At 55.5% G+C, this 18,676-nt stretch overlaps 4 protein-coding genes across 7 annotated transcripts; 2 read left to right on the forward strand and 2 right to left on the reverse strand.

Annotated features, from left to right (window-relative positions):
* Positions 1 to 212: 212 nt before the first annotated feature.
* Impdh2 (inosine monophosphate dehydrogenase 2) lies at positions 213 to 5,090 on the forward strand. Of its 2 annotated transcripts, XM_028886960.2 has the most exons (15): positions 213 to 385; positions 788 to 836; positions 1,362 to 1,463; positions 1,542 to 1,616; positions 1,849 to 2,055; positions 2,499 to 2,586; positions 2,657 to 2,856; positions 2,934 to 3,024; positions 3,111 to 3,206; positions 3,426 to 3,497; positions 4,149 to 4,292; positions 4,378 to 4,522; positions 4,613 to 4,756; positions 4,841 to 4,924; positions 5,014 to 5,090. In XM_028886960.2, the coding sequence occupies exons 1-15, from the start codon at positions 288 to 290 to the stop codon at positions 5,033 to 5,035; spliced, it is 1,617 nt and encodes a 538-aa protein (XP_028742793.1). In that variant the 5' UTR covers positions 213 to 287; the 3' UTR covers positions 5,036 to 5,090. The 2 variants fall into 2 exon arrangements, with proteins under 2 accessions (XP_028742793.1, XP_028742794.1); XM_028886961.2 differs by lacking the exon at positions 3,426 to 3,497 and having other exon boundaries at positions 5,014 to 5,088.
* A 327-nt stretch (positions 5,091 to 5,417) lies between these two features.
* Positions 5,418 to 7,337, reverse strand: Ndufaf3 (NADH:ubiquinone oxidoreductase complex assembly factor 3). Its single transcript, XM_028887049.2, has 5 exons — positions 6,545 to 7,337; positions 6,265 to 6,457; positions 6,049 to 6,115; positions 5,877 to 5,977; positions 5,418 to 5,797 (listed from the first exon to the last, which is right to left on the reverse strand). Exons 1-5 carry the CDS (start codon positions 6,622 to 6,624, stop codon positions 5,681 to 5,683), a joined length of 558 nt encoding a protein of 185 aa, XP_028742882.1. The 5' UTR covers positions 6,625 to 7,337; the 3' UTR covers positions 5,418 to 5,680.
* A 2,263-nt stretch (positions 7,338 to 9,600) lies between these two features.
* On the forward strand, positions 9,601 to 12,521 carry Dalrd3 (DALR anticodon binding domain containing 3). 3 transcript variants are annotated; one of them, XM_028886953.2, is made up of 12 exons: positions 9,603 to 9,804; positions 9,881 to 10,176; positions 10,278 to 10,531; positions 10,605 to 10,684; positions 10,761 to 10,889; positions 11,168 to 11,241; positions 11,329 to 11,390; positions 11,501 to 11,583; positions 11,668 to 11,844; positions 11,920 to 12,030; positions 12,136 to 12,204; positions 12,300 to 12,521. In XM_028886953.2, the coding sequence occupies exons 1-12, from the start codon at positions 9,640 to 9,642 to the stop codon at positions 12,417 to 12,419; spliced, it is 1,620 nt and encodes a 539-aa protein (XP_028742786.1). In that variant the 5' UTR covers positions 9,603 to 9,639; the 3' UTR covers positions 12,420 to 12,521. The 3 variants fall into 3 exon arrangements, with proteins under 3 accessions (XP_037063822.1, XP_028742786.1, XP_037063821.1); XM_037207927.1 differs by having other exon boundaries at positions 9,601 to 9,804; positions 11,171 to 11,241; positions 12,136 to 12,521; XM_037207926.1 differs by having other exon boundaries at positions 12,136 to 12,521.
* On the reverse strand, positions 12,056 to 18,566 carry Wdr6 (WD repeat domain 6). The gene is made up of 6 exons (XM_028886952.2): positions 18,319 to 18,566; positions 13,880 to 16,361; positions 13,646 to 13,735; positions 13,447 to 13,563; positions 13,241 to 13,359; positions 12,056 to 13,164 (listed from the first exon to the last, which is right to left on the reverse strand). The coding sequence occupies exons 1-6, from the start codon at positions 18,416 to 18,418 to the stop codon at positions 12,701 to 12,703; spliced, it is 3,372 nt and encodes a 1,123-aa protein (XP_028742785.1). The 5' UTR covers positions 18,419 to 18,566; the 3' UTR covers positions 12,056 to 12,700.
* Positions 18,567 to 18,676: the final 110 nt, after the last annotated feature.

Consider the following 18,676-nt stretch of genomic DNA (forward strand, 5'->3'; position numbering starts at 1 on the left):
AGCCTTCGGGGGCGGGGCGTTGTGAAGGGGCGGGACGCTGGGAGGGATGGGCCAGGAAACAGCCCTCCGGCAGGAGGGCCTATGAATGCAATGAGCATGCGTTCGTTCGTTCCAGCTAACTACGCCTCTTTATGGGGCGTTGCACAAATACCCACGCCCTACGCTCTGGCGTCAGCGACGCACGCGGCGTAGTGACGAAATCGCCTGGTTTATATTGGCGCGGTCCAGACGGCAGAGGCCTCTGCGGCGCGGTCCTCGGAGGCGCGCGTCCGTGCTCCTCGTTGGTCATGGCGGACTACCTGATTAGCGGAGGCACGTCTTACGTGCCCGACGACGGACTCACCGCACAGCAGCTCTTCAACTGCGGGGATGGCCTCACCTACAAGTGCGGGTCTAGGGCAACCATCTGGGGGAGGCAAGGGAGCCGGGTGAGGGCTTCATTGAAGCTCTCCTGGGAGCGGACATGGGGAACAGGTTCCGGGAATTACTTATCTCCGGAGAATAACTTTGACAGATGTGGAGCCAGGGCTGGGGTAGAAAGGGTCGTTTCAAGAGTACGTAGTCCTTGAACCTGGAGACTGTTCTCTGGACGCATGGAATTGTCTGTGCAGGAGCACTAATGACAGCTAGTTCCTTGGCAGAAGACTCCCGTCTCTAATCCACCCAGTGCCATCTTGCCTGTGGCACACGGGCTGAGTACAGCTCCCTGCTCAGAGCTTTATGGGATGATATATGGAGTTGGAGTCTCTTTATAAGCCTGAGAGTCCTGCCTAATTCCCTCCTACAGCGATTTTCTCATTCTTCCTGGGTATATCGACTTCACTGCGGACCAAGTGGTGAGTATAATAAGGGACTAGGTTTTTCTATTTTGTTTTTGAAATTGTGCCCCTGTATAACTTTGTAGCGGATCTGGAACTAGTTGTTGACCAAGCTGACCCCAAACTAGTACCAGCCCTCTTGCTTCTGGCTTCTGAGTGAGTGCTGAGATTACAATAGGCACGTGCCACTATGCCCATTCTAGGAATTGAGTTGTGAACGTCTCCTCTAGGAGGGAGGAAGGGGCTGCTGGCTGGTTGGTTGGTTTTGGTTTTTCGAAACAGTGTTTCTCAGTGTAGATCAGGCTGGGCTCAAACTCAGATCTACCTACCTCTGCCTCCTGAGTGCTGGGATTAAAGGTGTGCACCATTACACCCAGCTGGTGCTGCTGTTTGTTAATGTGAGCTACGCCAGAAATGGGGTTTAGGGAGTTGGGTAGAGTCAATGGAATGGTCTTGCTGGTGAGCATGCAGGTCACCCAGGGCCATTCTATGGATCCTGAGGAATAAGCTGTGTTTTCCTTTAGTGGTCCTTTATCTCCTCAGGATTTGACCTCCGCTCTAACTAAGAAGATCACACTGAAGACCCCATTGGTTTCCTCACCTATGGACACTGTCACAGAGGCTGGAATGGCCATCGCAATGGCGGTGAGCCTGGAGGGTTACGGGAGGACAAGGCAGGGTGCCTTCTAAGTCGTCACTTACTGGCGTGTGTTCATCTTGTAGCTTACAGGAGGTATTGGTTTCATCCACCACAACTGTACACCTGAATTCCAGGCCAATGAAGTTCGGAAAGTGAAGGTCAGAAGGGCAAGGATCGTGGCCAGGATCTCCTGGGAATACAGAGGTGGAGTGGGGTGGGAGTGGAGGGTTTGTTCTGCTACGGGTTTTTTCTTCCCACTGTGGGGGTGAGTTACTGAGGAGACCCCATTTCATAAGATAGTGCACCATGCTTCCAGCCCTTATGCTTTAGACCAGGAGGCTGATGAAAGTGATTTCAAAGATGCAATGACCTTCTCACCATCTCTTCCAGAAATACGAACAGGGATTCATCACTGATCCTGTAGTACTTAGCCCCAAGGATCGTGTGCGGGATGTTTTTGAGGCCAAAGCCAGGCATGGCTTCTGTGGTATCCCCATCACAGATACAGGCCGAATGGGGAGTCGATTGGTGGGCATCATCTCCTCAAGGGACATTGACTTTCTCAAGGAGGAAGAGCATGACCGTTTCTTGGAAGAGGTAGGTCTCCATAGTAGGAGACAGCCAGGGTGTAACAACCCAGGCTGAAGAAAGGCACTTTCTTACCTGTGTGAATTACTAACCACAAAACCCCCAGCCGTTTCCTTACTTCCTGGGGTTTCTGCATCCCTTCTCCCTGCAGGGACTCTGGTGACAAAATGTCTGCTAGCATTCACGCTTTGTGTTTTCCATGCTTAATGGCGGCCTAGTCCTTAAGGACCTTTCTGGTTCTCGTTGCTCCTGTGTGGACTTTCCTTCTCTATGAGAGGCTGCTCCCTGTACTGTGTGATCAAGTATCACTAATTTCAGTGGTATAACGACTACTGAGTGCCTGTCAGGAGGGACAGTTGGGGTCCTGGATGTGATCATGGTGGTCCTTTGGTAGTGTAGCCTGTAGGAAAGAGGGTCGTGGTCTAACTCGTCTGTCCTCATGATTCGTCTAGATCATGACAAAGAGGGAAGATTTGGTGGTGGCCCCTGCAGGCATCACTCTGAAGGAGGCAAATGAAATTCTGCAGCGCAGTAAAAAGGGTGAGTCCTGAAGGTGGGAAGGGGCACAGAAATGTTCAGGGTCCTCATTCATGTCCTGTCTTGTGTTCAGGAAAGTTGCCCATTGTGAATGAAGATGATGAGCTAGTAGCCATCATTGCCAGGACAGACCTGAAGAAGAATCGTGATTACCCACTGGCTTCCAAAGATGCTAAAAAGCAGCTGCTCTGTGGGGCGGCCATTGGCACTCACGAGGATGACAAGTATAGGCTGGACTTACTGGCCCTTGCCGGTGTGGACGTAGTGGTTTTGGTAAGCTACAACATGAGTTGGGGTGGAACCGAAGGGGTGATTGCCATATCATGGTATAGAACTTCTTCCTGTCCTAGGATTCTTCCCAGGGAAACTCCATCTTCCAAATCAATATGATCAAATACATCAAAGAGAAATACCCCAATCTCCAAGTCATTGGAGGCAATGGTAAGAGAAGCCGCACTGGTGGGTGAGGATTTTTGACCCTTCTTAGCACCTGGACCCTCCCTCATTGCCCTTCTATTTCACTGTAGTAGTCACTGCTGCTCAAGCCAAGAACCTCATAGATGCAGGTGTGGACGCTCTGCGAGTCGGCATGGGATGTGGTTCTATCTGCATTACCCAGGAAGGTAAAAATAGGCTTTGATCGGGGCCAACAGCTCTCAGGAAAACTACACTTGAGTCCTCCAACATGGGCAACTCTAGGGCCAAACAGGCCTCTTGGATGGGTGACATGGCTGGAAGCAAGACAAGTTCTTGTCACCCTCACCTGCCACTCCTTGCCTAGCCTGGCCTCCTTGCACCTGCTCTGTGCCCTCTCTAAACTCTGGTCTGTTTGTTTTATTTAGCGGCTCCCAAGATCCCACCAGACATAAAGTCCCACAGCCCCAAATGCCCTTCTACTGTCACGGGCTGCTATAGTAAGTCTGGCCCGGCGCACTGGCCCGGCCCAGCTGCCCACTGCCCGGCTGCTTGGTTGACTGTAGCTGTAGCTCCCAGGGTTTGTGGTGCTGTTGGGTGGGCAGGGCAAACAGATGTACAGACCATGGTTTGGGGGCTGCTTGAGATTACAGCTCCTTTCTAGGGTGCTCATAGAGCAGGACCTCCTTCCTGAGGCAGGCCCTGCTCTGCCCACATCCTCTGCAGTAGGCATAGCTCGACAACCAACTCTTGAGCCTGCTCTCTCTTCTACGTTACCATTGCCCTGACCTTGCCTGAACTGCCCACTGCAGGAAGGGCTAGGCCTGACTTGGTGCCTCTGGATACTAACTGCACGATTATTCTTTCCCCATCTGTAACCAGCTGGGCGGGGCTTCCCGGCTGCTATAAACTGCATGTGCCTGAGGCTGCACTGGGCCCCGAGCCCTGCACACATGCACGTGCACACGCAGAGGTGAAGCCAGCACAGCTGTTTGTATTATTCAAGGCAGATGAGCAGCAGCCATCCCAGACACATCTCTTCGTCAGCTGTTGACTTGGTATAGGTCTTTCAGAGCTCCTGGGTCCTGTGAATGGCCCCTTGTATCCCACCCCAGTATCACACATCCATCTGTTCCTCCATCTCTCAACAGTGTTGGCCTGTGGGCGCCCCCAAGCAACAGCCGTGTACAAGGTTTCTGAGTATGCTCGGCGCTTTGGTGTTCCTGTCATTGCTGATGGAGGAATCCAAAATGTGGGTCATATTGCCAAAGCTTTGGCTCTTGGGGCTTCTACAGGTAAGGCCTAGTCACCTTAGGGCCAGGTGGTATGCCCTTTTCTGTATTGCTCAGATTCTGCCTTAGTTTACTTATCTGTCTGCAGTCATGATGGGCTCCCTCTTGGCTGCTACTACCGAGGCCCCTGGGGAGTACTTTTTCTCAGATGGGATCCGGCTAAAGAAGTACCGTGGTATGGGTTCTCTTGATGCCATGGACAAGCATCTCAGCAGCCAGAACCGATATTTCAGGTAGTACAGGCAAACAAGTCACTCCACCAAGCCCTGCATGTAGTCCCATCCCTATGGCAACTTTGCTAATTTCTTTGCCTATTCCAACAGTGAAGCTGACAAAATCAAAGTGGCCCAAGGAGTTTCTGGGGCTGTGCAGGACAAAGGGTCTATCCACAAGTTCGTCCCTTACTTGATTGCTGGCATCCAGCATTCCTGTCAGGACATTGGTGCCAAGAGTTTAACCCAAGTCCGGTGAGCTTGGGGAGCTGGGACATGAATAGAGGGAGTGGTACAAAGGCCAGCTACTGTCTGCATCTAATACCTGCCTTTCCTCAGAGCCATGATGTACTCTGGGGAGCTGAAATTTGAGAAGAGAACATCCTCGGCTCAGGTGGAAGGTGGTGTCCACAGCCTTCATTCGTAAGTAGCCCTATGCCTGAGTGGGAGTTTCTGCCAGCCTCTGACCTCCTCCTTCCTGCCCTGAACTCACAGGTGGTCTCTGTCTGCAGGTATGAAAAGCGGCTTTTCTGAAGAGATCCAGTATATGCCTTGAATTTTTCAATAAAAAGTTTTGGAAAAAAAAAAAGTGACAACTGATCTTTAAGTTCAGTAGGCACATGGGACTTTGTACCTACCATCACACATGCTAAAATATAGTCCTTTCCTTTCTGGCAGAGCACTGGGCCATGAGATAAACACACTGTGTGGACCTGGAGTTAGTTTTAGCTCTAAAGAAGTCAGGAAAAGGGAGCTGGAGAGCTGGCTCAGAGGTTACGAGCACTGGCTGCTCCTCCAGAGGTCCTGAGTTCAATTCCCACCAGCCACATGGTGGCTCCCAACCATCTATAACAAGATCTGGTGCCCTCTTCTGGTGTGCAGACATACATGCAGGCAGAACACTATACATAATACGTCCTTTTTAAAAAGTCTATTGGCGTCCCCTTGAATCTGCATATGAGCAAGTAGTGAACACTGCCTCCCAGCCTTTCAAGGGCTAGAGAATCCTACATTGTCTGAAGATGATTAACCCTAGATTTCCAACCCCCCAGTCAGCAACCACACCCAGTAACACAACTGATGCTTGTACATGGAAGTGTAAGTCATTATCCTGGGCAAGTGTTGAAAGTACCAAGGGAGGCGGGAAGACAATGGGGGTCCTTGACTGTTCCTGGTGCTTCACTCGGCAGCTTGACCCACGGAAGTGAGTCTAGTCTCTCCAGGAGGGGGAATGAGGGCGGCTCCCGTCACTCGACCTTCATGGCACAGGAAGTTGAAAGTGGCACAAGCATTGGGCTGCAATGGAAACATCAGAATTAGCATGCCTGGCTAAGTGGGCCTGAACGAGGTAGGATTTCCGTGTCTGAAGACCTACCGTGTCCTGCACCTCCACAGCGATGCCCCGTTGCCTCATGGACTGTAGTACCTCGGAGTGCAGCCGCTCAGTCTTGTTTCCAGTGCCCACCACGACAATCTCTAAGGAAGAGGGCACCAAGTGTTGAGGGTTTGAGATAGCCTTAGGACCCAGATCTACCCACGCCCCATACCTATTCTAGGCTCCAGCATCCAGAAAAGGGAGAAGCTTTCTTCAGTGATATCCTGATGAGATCCCACCTGTATGGGAGCAGAGGCCATTCAACACGTCAAATCTACACCGCCTTTTCCCACAGCCATGCTAAAGAGGCAACAAAATAAAGCTAGATTTGCTAGGAGGGAATGGTTTTTGGATCTCGACTTCAATTTCACTACAGGGTAGGGCTCACATTCCACTGGACCACCGTCTGTGGGAGCAGCGCGCACGGGCCTAACACGCGGTTTCCGTTGATGGTGAAGCCTCTGCTATTGTAGCTGTCAATGTACACGGCCTGCGGGAACTCGTTCTGCAGCAGGGAGATGCGAGTCCGCTGGTACAGCTCGTCGTCCGCGGGAGAGAGCCGGTGGCTGCGGCGCGGGGTCCTGCGGAGAGCTCGAGTCAGGGCCGGTGGCTAGGCCGGGACGGGCAGGTCTGGGGCCCGGGGGGCAGGGGCAGGGCGGGGGGCTCACCACAGCAGAGCCGCGCGCCGCCGGCAGAGCCGCGCAGGCTGCGCTCGCGACAGGCAGCGAAAGCCAAGAGCGGTGGCCATGGCTGCACGGCGCCTTGGACTCGGGGTCCGAGGGGTGATGGGATCGCAATGCTGTCTGTCTCCGCGCGGCCACAGCGCCCCCTGCGTCCCGGAGGGCGCCGCGCAACTTGCCCGGCGCAGTGGGCGCGGACATCTGTCTCAGCCGACTCCGTCCCCAGGCGCGGTTCTGGTGTCAGCACCTGTTGCCCACCCGCCCCAGGCAGGCCTCCACCGACTGTCCCTAAGGAGGGGGGACACCTGCTAGCACGGGTGCCCTCAGGGTATTGTTTTAGGCCGCGGCTGGGGCCTGTTCCTCGGGTGCTCAGCCATTATTCAGGGCTCCCGGGGACCGGGGCGGGGCGGCTGCGCACCTGGTCCTGTTGTGAACACCTGGCCAAGGTGCGGTGCCAGCCCCCAGGCCCCTAATCCCAGGCTTTGCAGAGCCGGGCTCCGTGGGCGGGGCCCACGGCTAAGGTTTCCTTAGCTCGTCTCCAAATCGCTGCCCTCCCCAACCGTCACCCGTGCGACCGTTGGCGGCGGCGCGGCGCTCCAGGAGAGGCGTGGCCGGGCGTGGATTGGCTTCCCGGGAGCGCGAGGGGGTGTGGCCAGATGGTTTCTCCTTAAAATGGCTCCAAGTCTTCGGACAGCTAGAGCCAGCGGAAGGGCACGCCGTGGCCGTGCCGGGGTAGCTGCTCGGTGGGACCGACTGGGCCGAACCGGAGCAGACGCGAAGTAGACAGCGCCTGGAGCATCACTCCGTGCACGCGCGCTCTGCGTGCGCGGACCGAGCGTCTCCCTCCCCGTGTCTTGAGCCGAGTCTAGGGCCTACGGGCACAAGAGTCGCTGGCGGCGCGCGCTTGGGCATCTCTGCGCACCGGTTCTGTCCTGGTCTCAGGGGAACTTGGTCGCGCTTTCCATCCGCTGGACTAGACGGGTGGGATGCTCGACACCGTCGGGGCTTGCCTATGGGGTTCTTGCAGGGCCGGTTGCAATGCGTCCTGGGGAAGGCTGTCCTGCCGCTGCTATGTGGGCCGGTTTGGCCCCTGGCACTTCGTGAGCTGGCAGCGTCACCGGACAAAGAGCCCCGAGCCTTGGGGTGTCCCAGAAGTCGACGCGTGGGTTTACTTCCCCTCGGGTCCCACGGGATCGCTTCCCTCCTGGCGGATTCCGAAGCCCGCCCAGTCACCGTACCAGTGGCTCCTGCTGCTTGGGACTCCCAGGGCTAATCCTGCCCTTCTGATCTAATCCGGATCGGGACCTGGTCCCGGGGGAGGCCCCCACCTTCTCCTATTGTTCTGGGGCCCAGGTGAGCGCCTCATTCTCACTAGACTGGATTACACCGCCTGCTTGTCTGCCCACTGGAAAGGGATGGGCGGGTTCCGGTTTGGCCCCAGGGCGAGTGACCTGGGGCAGGAGCCCTCCTCCAACGGCTGGACAGCGGGCAACGGAATCCCAAAAGCAGCTGTTGTCTCCAGAGCATTCCAGCTGCGCTTGGATTTCGTTCCCTGCTCTCCTGCCTGAGCAGCGCCCTGGCCCAGATGAGGTGGTCTCTGCCCTTAGAAACACTCTGGGCCATTCTGATCTCCATCTCTCAGGTGCACCCTCAGGCAGAGACGACGGAAAGAGCTCAGGCTGATGGCCCTCTCTGGAATCCCCGGAGAACACTGACGAGGGAGGTCCTGGGTCCTCTCTGTAGGGCCGCAATGGCGGTGAGTCCCACAGGGCCGCCCAGCCCGCAGCTCGCTAAAGATAGCTTTTCACTTCCTGGGGAAAAACCACCCCAACCGTCTTCATGGAGGGAGAGAAGTAGCTGAAATCACCAACTCGCCGGGGGGTCTCAGCCCGGCTAGCAGCTTACCTACAGAACGGAAAGTGCTTTGGAATGACACGATCACTCCCGTTGAGTGGGCACCCAAGAAGCCATCGGGAATGTCGTGTCCGCCCAGTGCTCTTTCGGCACCCCCCAAGCAGGGCCTCAGAGCCCTGGCCCAGAGAGGAGCCTTTCCAAACTTTTCTTATCCCTAGAGTTCACTCTTCTCCGGAGCAAAGTTCACTAGTTCGGATTCATTCATTACTAGGGAAAGAGGAGGAGATTTAAGTTACAGTGAAATGAAAGCCTTTGGACAGAAGAAAGCTTTCCCGCAGTGTGCTCCACCTGCGGTCTCTGATTAGTTGGGTCTTCTCATGATCACATTTGTCTCAAACTGGGCAGTTATTTACAGAAAGATCACAGTGCCGGTAACACCTGGTCAAAGGAAAAACAGTAAAGGTTGGTAATTCTGGAAATTATCATAATTCCTCAGGTATCAAGAGGTGCAATTTTATCAGATTGGACTTTTATTGGGAATAAAGACGTCCCATACCACAAACGAGGAAAGTCATGCAAATGATCGGAAAGAACTCGTTTGTTTGTTTGTTTTGCTTGCTTGTTTGCTTGCTTTTTAAGTAGGCAGTAAAGTGTCTTTAATGAAAGGTGGGCGTGGTGGTGCACGATTTTAATTCCAGCACTTGGGAGGCAGAGGCAGGCAGATCTCTGAGTTCAGTCCAGCCTGGTCTACAAAGTGAGTTCCGGGACAGCCAAGGCTGTTACACAGAGAAACCCTGTCTCGAAAAACCAAATAAATAAAGCGTCTTTAATGATACAGCCTTATTCCATTAACAATTTGTCTGACATTTTAATCTTGTTTGAATGGGGCAAAAAAAAAATGAAACATCACATAAGCACAAAGATGTGAAACTTTGATGACAAAGTGTCTGGCCTGATGACAAAGACCCACTACCAAAAATAATGCAGGATGAAAAAAAACCTAGGCGCAAAAATGACCCCGAGATTTTGGGTCTAGAGCTCACAAATGCTGGAAAGGCCGTCGGGAGGGAACACTGGAAGCGGTGGGTCGAAAGTAAGCTCACTCGGCACGATCCAGGGCTCTGGTCTACTCAGTAGGGTCCACCGCCGGATCCCCGCCCCAGCCAGACGGACCTCCCGGAAGCTCTACAGATAATTTGCTTCCTGTTCCGCTCACTCTTCCGGTCGCCATGACGACAGGGCGCCTTGGGGTGGGGGAGACGCTGGAGGCCCTTAACGCCGCTGTGGGGCCGGGTAGCCCGGTGTGGTTCAAGGAGACGCACGCCCGGCACCTGCGTGTCCGAGACTTCTTGGCGCCGCGAAGTGCGCTCCAGGCGCGCTTCCGGGACGGGCAGGTGGGTGCGACTGGACGGGGATCTCCAGCCCGTTTCAGGCCAGCTCCGGTCTATTTACACACCCATCTGCCCGCAGGTGCCAGAGGGCGTGTTCCGTGCGGTCGCCGGCCTGCAGGGTCCAGGGGTAGCCCCTGTACTGCGCTGCGCGCCAACACCCGCGGGTTTATCGCTCCAACTAGAGCGGCCCGTGGTCTTCGAGCGCGTCCTCGGTGCCCCGACCTCCTATGCTATTCCCGCCAAGCCTGCCTCTCCAGGCCCGCAAATTGTTCTGCATTGCCCGGCACTGCGCTGCAACCCCGACACACTCCGCCTGAGCCAGCTGCGTGCAGTGCTCGTGGCCGATCACCTAGTGCGGACGCTACGCGCTCATGGGTAAGCGCCTGTTCCAGTCCGCAGGGACAAAAGACTGAACCTTTGGGGACAGACCAGGGGGGCCTGGTTCGCAGGCTGAGACACCCACCCTTGCTTTGTAGGGTATGTGTGTGCTTGGTGCCCTCGGTGCGGGATCCGCACATGGCAACTTTCCTGCAGAAACTTCGGGTGGACTGGCCCGCTGCCTCGAAGAGCACCTCGACTGAAACCCTGAGGACCTGTGTGCTTGCAGAACTTAATTCTGTTTCTGAGGAGGAGACACTGCCACCTGGCGTCCTAGGCCGAGTGTGTCTGAAGGAACTAGTAGAACAGAGACACGCAGCTGGCTATGACCCCAGCATAGACAGCTGTCTGGGTAGGGCAGGGGCCTAAACAGGGAAGGGGGTCTGGCGCTGCTGGGCACTTCATCACCTCTCTGTTTTCTGTAGTGACGGAGGATCTGCTCTCTGTGCTGTCTGAGCTGCAGGAGGCCGTGCGCCACTGGCCAGAGGGCAGCTACCCAGGCCTGGTTAGTGGCTCCAGTCTTGACCTCTGCCGGAAGTGGTCTTCTGCATCTTTGTAGTAACTGTCCTGTCTCTACTCAGGATGGGGATCCAGGCTCAGGTGTCAATGGCTGCATGGTTGTGCACGTGGTAAGCTGTGAGGAAGCCTTCCAGCAACAAAAGTTGGATCTGCTTTGGCAAAAGTTGGATGACCAGGCTCCTGACAAGCAGGTTGGTAATCAAAGGTGAACCACCTTGAAGGTTTTCAGAAGGCCCTTAAAAACCCAAAGGGCCTGTTAGACCATGGGTTCAGACTGACATGACCTTAGGGACCTGTGCAGCAGGTGCAGAAGTCCTGTGATGGTGGACTGTGTCTTGAGGGCCTAGGCTTGAGGTATTAAGACTGGTGGTTACAGACTGGGAGAACCAAGATAGAGAAGGAGCAGATGGAGGTTCCGTGGAGGCTGGAGGTAGTGCCAGCTGGACCGAGACCTCGCTCTCTTTCCCAGAAGCACCTGGTCTGTGGCCCAGTGAAAGTAGCTGGTGTATCTGGCACTCTGATGACTGCCCCTGAGTACTACAAGTGAGTGAGTTGGCAACCCAAGCCAAGGGCAGCTGAGATGTGGGTCAGGGCTTCACTGGGACCTTGCTCACTGGCTTTCTTTTCTAGGTTCAGATATGCTCAGGTGTGTAAGGCCTCAGCACTGAAGCATGGTGGGGACCTGGCACAAGGTATGCCTGGGAGACCCTGGTTGAGCCCTGGAGTACAAGCAGGTCATCCACACGTGTACTTCTTGTTCCTTGTCTGCAGACACTGACCAATCTGTATCTCCCACCCCCAGATCCAGCCTGGACCGAGACCTTTGATGTCCTTTCTGTGGCCACCATCAAGTTTGAGATGCTAAGCACAGCTCCACAGAACCAAGTAAGCCTGGGTGCTTCACAGAACTAAGACTGAGGAGGAAGGTATAGTGTCCATGCCCTCTACAGCTGGATTCCCATTCCCTAGCTCCTCTTGGCCGACAGCACCATCTCCACAAAGGGTACAAAAAGTGGCACTTTTGTCATGTACAACTGTGCCCGCCTGGCCACCCTTTTCGAGGGTTACCAACACGGCATGGAACAAGGTCTGTACCCCACTTTCCCACCCGTGAGCAGTCTGGATTTCTCACTGCTCCATGATGAGGTGAGTGTTCCTCCTGAGAAACGGCCACAAGCAGAAGGCTGGGACTGGTATTCCTAGCATCCTTGTCTCCCACAGGGTGAGTGGCTGCTGCTTTTCAACAGTGTTCTTCCCTTCCTGGACCTGCTGAGCCAGACTGTGAGCCTGGCCAGCACCCCAGGGCTCCACGTCCCGGTCCGCACGGAGATGGTGAGGCACAGACAGACTAGGCACAGACACTACACACTATTCTTTATTCTGGGTTGGCACACAAGAACAAAGACAACAGCTCAGTGATTCAACCTCTGTCTCTAGGTGTGCAAGTTCCTAGTGCAGCTCAGCATGGATTTCAGCTCGTATTATAACCGAGTACACATTCTAGGGGTAAGCATACAGCAAAAGAGCGTCTGTTGGGAATGTGGGGTGCACACGGTAAAGACAGGGAAACAAGAGGATGAGCCTGCTTCCTTTTCTTTCAGGAACCTCGGCCACACCTCTTTGGTCAGATGTTTGCCCGCCTACAGCTTCTGAGAGCAGTACGTGAGGTCTTCCACACAGGCTTGGCCATGCTGGGCCTCCCTCCACTAAGCCACATCTAGGGCCTAAAGGCTGGGAATGTTTACAAAATCATCAACTGGGAAAAAGACAAAACTCCACAGATGCTGGGCACTTAAAGCCAAAATAAATACAGTTCACCCCAATATAGAGAGTGAGGCATATTCTTGGCCCACCTACGGTGGCACCCTACTGGAGTACTCCGAGTTAAGAACCCATGGTACTGCCTCACCTCAGAGCACACTGAGCATGAGCAGAGACAGCAGATCCCTGCTCCACTGTCTACAGGCAGGCCCATGCTCAGTCCTCCGACAACTGAGATGACTCAGTCATACCAGTTGTAAACCTCAAGTCCCTGACCCCCAAGAGCACAGCGATGGCCAAACTCAGGGCTCACAAGCCAGCAGTCCATGTCAGCCACATCTGGTACGTGGTACACAGTGCTGTTCATGAAGGTGGGCTCACCATGCCCCAGACGCCAGAAGGTCAGCCGTTGGTCTATGGAGGCTGAGACCATGAGGGTGGGACTTAGAATCTTGAGGCCTGTCACGTGGGCAGCGTGTGCACAGGGGACAGAATATTCCTCTAGGACACACAGCTGGGGCACCCGCTCAGCCTCCCCATCAACCTCTTCCAGCTCTGGCATCTTCACAGCAAGGGTAAAGACATGGAGGGACCCATCCTCACTGCCACTGGCCACAAGATGGTGGCCCTCAGGGGTAGGCAGGGTGTGCAGGCTGTTGACACCACAGCTATGGGCCTGGACGGTCAAGCAGGGAGTGCCCAGCTCTGGAGGAAGAGAATGGCTATTAGGGTCCTGCCTTCACCTTGTGTGGGAGGCGGTAAGGGAGGTCACGGTACTCACGATAGGGAAGCCCAGGGTGTGCTGGGGACTCCAGGGTAGTGGAGCCACGGTCCATGGCGGTGGTAAGATCCCAGAAGGCCAGGCTGCCGTCTGTAGCTGCACTGCAGAGGATCATCCTCCTGGAAGCAGGAGAAGGCATCCAAATCAATGAAAGGGATGGGAGACCACAGGAGCCCCTACCCAACCCATACAGGACTGCCTCTCACCGCCGCTGGTTAGGTGCCTCGTGAGTGAAGGAATGGACTTTGAGAACACACCGCTTATGGTGGAAAGTCTCAGCAAGGAGATGCAGAATTCGCCCAGAGTCCTGCAAGAGAAAAAGCCTGGGGGCGGAGAGGCATCTCAGAACCCATCTTGGAGAACTCATACCCTTTGTCTCTTCATCCACTGGCCCTAAGGGCTCACCTTACTGCTCCATCACTACAGGCTGCAGCCACAAGGGGTCCAAAGCCAGGCTTATCCGAGTCAAACTCACAAATAGCAAGAGACATGTACCTGCAGGGAAAACACAGCTGTCAGGCAGAGTCTGCAAGCCAGGAGACACCTGCAAGCCAGGAGATACCTGCAAGCCAGGAGACAGCTGCCTGTGTTTCCTTACAATGATCCCACTTCATGTCCCTCACAGGGAGTGCATATTACCTGGTCTCAGGGTCCACCTTGACCATCCGGTGCCGGTTGCGATGCCGGTCCCAGTACTCATCGAGCCGGTGAGATGAAAGGTGCATGACGTGGCAGGCAAGGCGGCTTGGGGTGCTGGGGTCAGGAGTGACCATGATGCTGAAGCAGTGCATCTCGGCTCGACCCCCTGCAGATACTACTTGAGCAGTGAGACCTGGTCGAGAATCCTGTGGGCCACCTGGAGTGCCAACGCTCCACACTGCCAGAGCACGCACCGAAGAGATATGGTTACAAACAGCTGTGAGTGCATGGGCCGAGCCTGTGGTTGTGGGAAGCGCTAGGACACAGACAGTGGTGTCCTCGCTGCATGTGATCACAATGTCAATCAGACCAGGCCCCTCACTGCCAGGCTCCAGGTAGTCAGGATGCTCCAAGCTGGGTATCTCAAATTCGGGGCCTAGGGTTACAGTGCCTACGCGCCTTACACATGTGATTTCACGGCCATGCAGACCCTCTCGGAGAATCACATTTGGACGAATGCAGCCACCTAGAGCCCGATAGAGCATGACATCACCATCCTTAAGGTAGGCAAAGGCCATGGCTGCCTCAGTATCAGAAAAGGCCCAGGAGCGGTGCCCCCCACCGCAGTTGACGATATGCAGCTTCTCATGGGACCGGGGGCTCCACACTATAAATTCATTGGCATGGAAACCCAAGATGACCATGCTTCCATCAGGCACCATGCGAAGCCCAGCTATCCAGTTCATGCCACGACAGGACTTCTGCCTTAGGACTGGCTGGAGCTGGCCGCCATGTACGAAGAGCTGGTAGTAGGAGCCATCACGCCCTGTGCTGTATACATAGCCCCCATGGCAGGTAACTGAGGTCACACCCTGTCTCCCATGCAGAGAATGGAGGGAAGATACTGGGCGTAACCCTGTTGCAACCTTCTCAGACCCACCACTGCTACCACCAGCTCCGGGTGCCTCAGCTTCAGTGACAGCCTTGCCTCCACCCCCAGGATTTTTGAATAGACTTGGTCTGGCAGGGAACAGCATCACAGAGCCACGGCGGTCCCCACAGACCAGGAAGTCACCTGGGGGCAGGAAGGCACTACAAGTGTGCCATCTCTGCTTGCTTGGGGGAAGCAGGTACCGGCAACGTTCCTTGACAAAGATGGCCTTGCCAGTGGGTGCAGCTGAGATCTCCAAGCAAACTACCACCCCACCAGGGCCTGATGCCAGCAACAGAAGCTCCTCGTAGCCACGGAGGGCCCAACTCAGGCTGTGGACCTTCCCCTGGAACAGGTTCTGGTCCACAGCAGCGGTGGGAGTGTTGATAGGGACAACCTTGACAAGACCCTCCCCATTGGCCAAGGCACAGAGTCCAAAGCCCTCAGGCCCTGGGGCTGCTTCCAGCAGACAGTAAGACGTAAATCGATTGTCCTCCAGCAGCTGCTCCCAGCATTTGACCTCAAGGTCGTAGAGGTAGAGGGCCCCTACATCAGTCACTGCCAATACTCTCCAAGAACCAGCCAGAGTCACAGCCTTGAGGGCACCTGGCCGGCTAGGGGACTTGAAGCACAGAGCTGAGACGCCCAAGCCTGGGTACCCGAGACCTACCAGATGCCAGAGCCGAATGCCTGAGTCATCACCTCCAGTGATCACCCAGGCTTGCCTCTCATGAGTAGCTATGGCGCGGATCCCGCGACCCTGGTGGCCCCGAAAGGCTTGAAGGATCTCACCTTCATGGCTCCAAACCAAGCAGACACAGTCCTCTCCTGCACTAATAAGATAATTCTCTAAGAGCTTCACCTGCCACACACGGGCACTATGTCCAAAGCAGTGACCAATATTCTGCACCCGACCCCCAGGCACCCGGAGGTCGCCCACCTTCCAGATACGGACACTTCGATCTTCTGAAGCAGTTGCCAGCAGGCCCTTGCTTTCGAGGTATGACATGCTGAAGATGACCCCCACGTGTCCACTAACCCGCCGGTCAGGTGCCACAGGTTTGTTGTCTGTTAAAGCAGTGGCTGGATACCAGACCAGGAGCTGGTTGGAAACCGCACCTGCCACTATGGTCAGTTCCTTCCAGGTGTCTCCAATCAGGCAGGCCGAGGAGAGGGTGCACCTGTCTGTGCAGGGGACATCCTGCAGCATGCACCCGGTCACAGGGTCATACAGCACCACTGAGTTGTGGCCCAAGGCCAAGGCCACATTGCCCTCCAGCCAGCGAACATCCCAGATCCAGTCGGACATGTTCCACAGGCCAGAGCGCCAGAGCTCCCGAAGATGGCTTGGGCCCCAGCTAATTTTCACAATTCTGAGCCCCTTACTCCCAAACACAGCTATCATGGCCTCAGAGTCAACGTCTCCTTTGGGCTCTGGTCGCACTCGGAACCCATGGATGAGATAGTGGCCAAGCAGGCTCTGTACTCGCTTCAGCATCCGGAGATGCCCACCGAAGTCCAAGTTGTACACCAGTAAATCCGGCCCCTCACCTAGACAGAGGTAAAGCGCCACATCAGAACCACTCACCTAACGCCATGATGCATGACGAGATGGGAGCAGAACACTTCTTAGCATATAACTTAATACATCAGGACACAAAATCCCACTAAAGCTACAAGTTCTTCCCTCAGCTTCAGGCAGACTGCTACTGCAAACGTGTGTGCCTCTCAGTCGCTCGTTTTCGTGGTGAGCTTCTCTCATACAGCCCAGGCTGACTTTGAATTCAAAATTCCCTTGCCTCAGCCTCCCAACTGCTGGGATTACAGCAGTGTGCCATTGTGTCTGGCTATCAATCACCCTTAATGTGTATTCACTAGGAATTCCCCCTGGTGCATATCATTCTTACACTTCAGATGGGAAGCCCTCCTCGGCTCTAGTCCCCAAATTCTCAGCTTCGTCTGTCTCTACAGACATCCTTCCTGATTCTCCCTCCCTCAGGGAAAAGGCTGTGTCAACCTTTAGGCCTGTAACTGGCACCCTCCCTCCTTAGTCTACAGCCCTGTGCATATTCAGAGGCAATGGTGGGGTGAGAGGTGGGAGGGGGGAGCAGAAGCAGCCCACATTTTGCAGGCAGGGGGCTAGGCTTGAGTTCTGGCCTCGCCACTGGACAGCTGGGAACCCTTGTATGAGACTGAGGCTTAGAAGGCCTAAACAACAGCACCAGACAGCAACAACAAAGAACCCCTGGAAGGTAGAGATATGAGCTACAGTTAGCAAGTCCCTAGATGGCTCAGTGGTTAGAGCACTGACTGCTCTTCCAGAGGACCAGGTTCAATTCCCAGGACCCACATGGCAGCTCACAACTGTCTGTAACCCCATGATTTGACAGAGTTAAACCGAGACAGCATCTTCTCTGTTATCTGTGTGCCTAACTTATGCTCAGAAGCTTGTCCAGTGCCTCCCTCTATACAAACTCAACGTTTCCTGGGCAGTCTCTTACACCCCATACATGTGGGCAGAACCCACAGACCCACATCAACACAGACATTTCCAGAGCTGGAGTCTTGGCTTCCTTTTAGTCATCCTGCTGTTCCCCACTGTCTCACACTCCCCAAATCATTTCAGTTCTTCATCCCAGTAAATATTCCCAGCCACTGCCCATCCCCAGCCCGAGTCCACCCCTCCCTCAATGTTCCATACCTTCTCTTTCTTCAGACCCTAGAGTTCACTTCCACAAGAGTTTGCTGACCCCACCTCATGAGGTTAGCTCACTAGAGCAACCCAGTATTTGCACACACACACCCCTATCAACTCTAGATGATACCCTTGCCACATGGACACACACACAACCCTGTAGGGGCTAGTGATGGCTGAACCAAGTCCTTATAAAACCTACCACCACCATCACCAGCGGCTAGGGCTTCGTATTAGGCCTTTACACCAGACACCGGGGCATGTGATTACTGACCCAGTTGGCCCTGAACCCCAACCATCTCAGGCGGGCCCTCAGTCCCGGCCTCTCCCAACACCGCTCTTCTCATCAGTCTCGGATGTAATTTCTGCCGATCATACCCTCTTCAGGCCCCTCATCTTTGGGGGCGGAGCCTCCCCCTCCCCCGAGGCACATCTCCTGCCACGCCCCCTGGGGCTGTCCGTTCTTTACCTCCCCACTGGTTCTGGTCATCTGAGTCCATTTAGGGGTGCACGCGCCCTTCCCCCAACATGGAACGACTGCACCCCCCCCCCACCTTGCCGCATCTCCGCCCGCCCTTCCCACACTGGCTGCAATTTAGGAAGAGCTGCCACGGCTGCGACAGACTTTTGTCTCTCGGGCCCCGCCCTCCCCGGCCTGACCCTGTGTTCCCGCCACCCTGGAACCGGCCTGATCCAGTGCCCAGCCCACTGCCCATCCTCCTCCCCGGGGCATCCCTTTGTCCCGAGGCGGCCGCCCCAGGGGACCGGCTGGTTCTTCGCCCGCCAGCAAGACTAGCGCCGACCAAGCCTCACCCGCCAGCAGCCGGTCCCCAACGCACTCCAGACCCGTGACCGGGAGGAGTATGAGCTCCGAGGTCGCCCGCGGCCACACGAAGTCCCCGAGAGCGTCCATGACGTTCCTGCCTCAAGCTGCCGCAGCTGCCACAGCCAAGAAGACAGCTGCGTTCTCGCGAGAAGCAGCCGACTGGAGAGAGAGCCGCGTTGCGGAGCTCCTGAGCCCCTAGCTACAGGTAGCAGAGCCCCGGCGCTCGGCCGCAGACGTCCAATGACGACCGCCTGCCCACGCCAGCTCGCTCGCGATTGGCCCAGCCAGGGAGCCGCCCCGCCCCCCCGCGAGGCTGGCCGGGAGAGCGGCGGCCTCGCCTCCCCT

Source organism: Peromyscus leucopus, chromosome 7 (genome assembly GCF_004664715.2).
Source record: "Peromyscus leucopus breed LL Stock chromosome 7, UCI_PerLeu_2.1, whole genome shotgun sequence".
In the NCBI taxonomy this organism is placed as follows: Eukaryota; Metazoa; Chordata; class Mammalia; order Rodentia; family Cricetidae; genus Peromyscus; species Peromyscus leucopus.

What these genes read in the sequence shown, in the direction of transcription:
- Impdh2 (XM_028886960.2), top strand. Translation starts at nt 288, where the DNA reads ATGGCGGACTACCTGATTAGCGGAGGCACGTCTTACGTGCCCGACGAC. An exon ending in TACTGTCACGGGCTGCTATA is followed by an intron (nt 3,498 to 4,148) that starts GTAAGTCTGGCC and finishes ATCTCTCAACAG; the next exon opens with TGTTGGCCTGTGGGCGCCCC. An exon ending in GGTGTCCACAGCCTTCATTC is followed by an intron (nt 4,925 to 5,013) that starts GTAAGTAGCCCT and finishes CTCTGTCTGCAG; the next exon opens with GTATGAAAAGCGGCTTTTCT.
- Ndufaf3 (XM_028887049.2), bottom strand. Translation starts at nt 6,624, where the DNA reads ATGGCCACCGCTCTTGGCTTTCGCTGCCTGTCGCGAGCGCAGCCTGCG. An exon ending in CGGCGCGCGGCTCTGCTGTG is followed by an intron (nt 6,458 to 6,544) that starts GTGAGCCCCCCG and finishes AGCTCTCCGCAG; the next exon opens with GACCCCGCGCCGCAGCCACC. An exon ending in AGACGGTGGTCCAGTGGAAT is followed by an intron (nt 6,116 to 6,264) that starts GTGAGCCCTACC and finishes GCTCCCATACAG; the next exon opens with GTGGGATCTCATCAGGATAT.
- Dalrd3 (XM_037207926.1), top strand. Translation starts at nt 9,640, where the DNA reads ATGACGACAGGGCGCCTTGGGGTGGGGGAGACGCTGGAGGCCCTTAAC. An exon ending in ACCAGGCTCCTGACAAGCAG is followed by an intron (nt 10,890 to 11,167) that starts GTTGGTAATCAA and finishes TCTCTTTCCCAG; the next exon opens with AAGCACCTGGTCTGTGGCCC. An exon ending in TCCCGGTCCGCACGGAGATG is followed by an intron (nt 12,031 to 12,135) that starts GTGAGGCACAGA and finishes CTCTGTCTCTAG; the next exon opens with GTGTGCAAGTTCCTAGTGCA.
- Wdr6 (XM_028886952.2), bottom strand. Translation starts at nt 18,418, where the DNA reads ATGGACGCTCTCGGGGACTTCGTGTGGCCGCGGGCGACCTCGGAGCTC. An exon ending in GAGGCACCTAACCAGCGGCG is followed by an intron (nt 13,360 to 13,446) that starts GTGAGAGGCAGT and finishes TCCTGCTTCCAG; the next exon opens with GAGGATGATCCTCTGCAGTG. An exon ending in ACACCCTGGGCTTCCCTATC is followed by an intron (nt 13,165 to 13,240) that starts GTGAGTACCGTG and finishes CTCTTCCTCCAG; the next exon opens with AGCTGGGCACTCCCTGCTTG.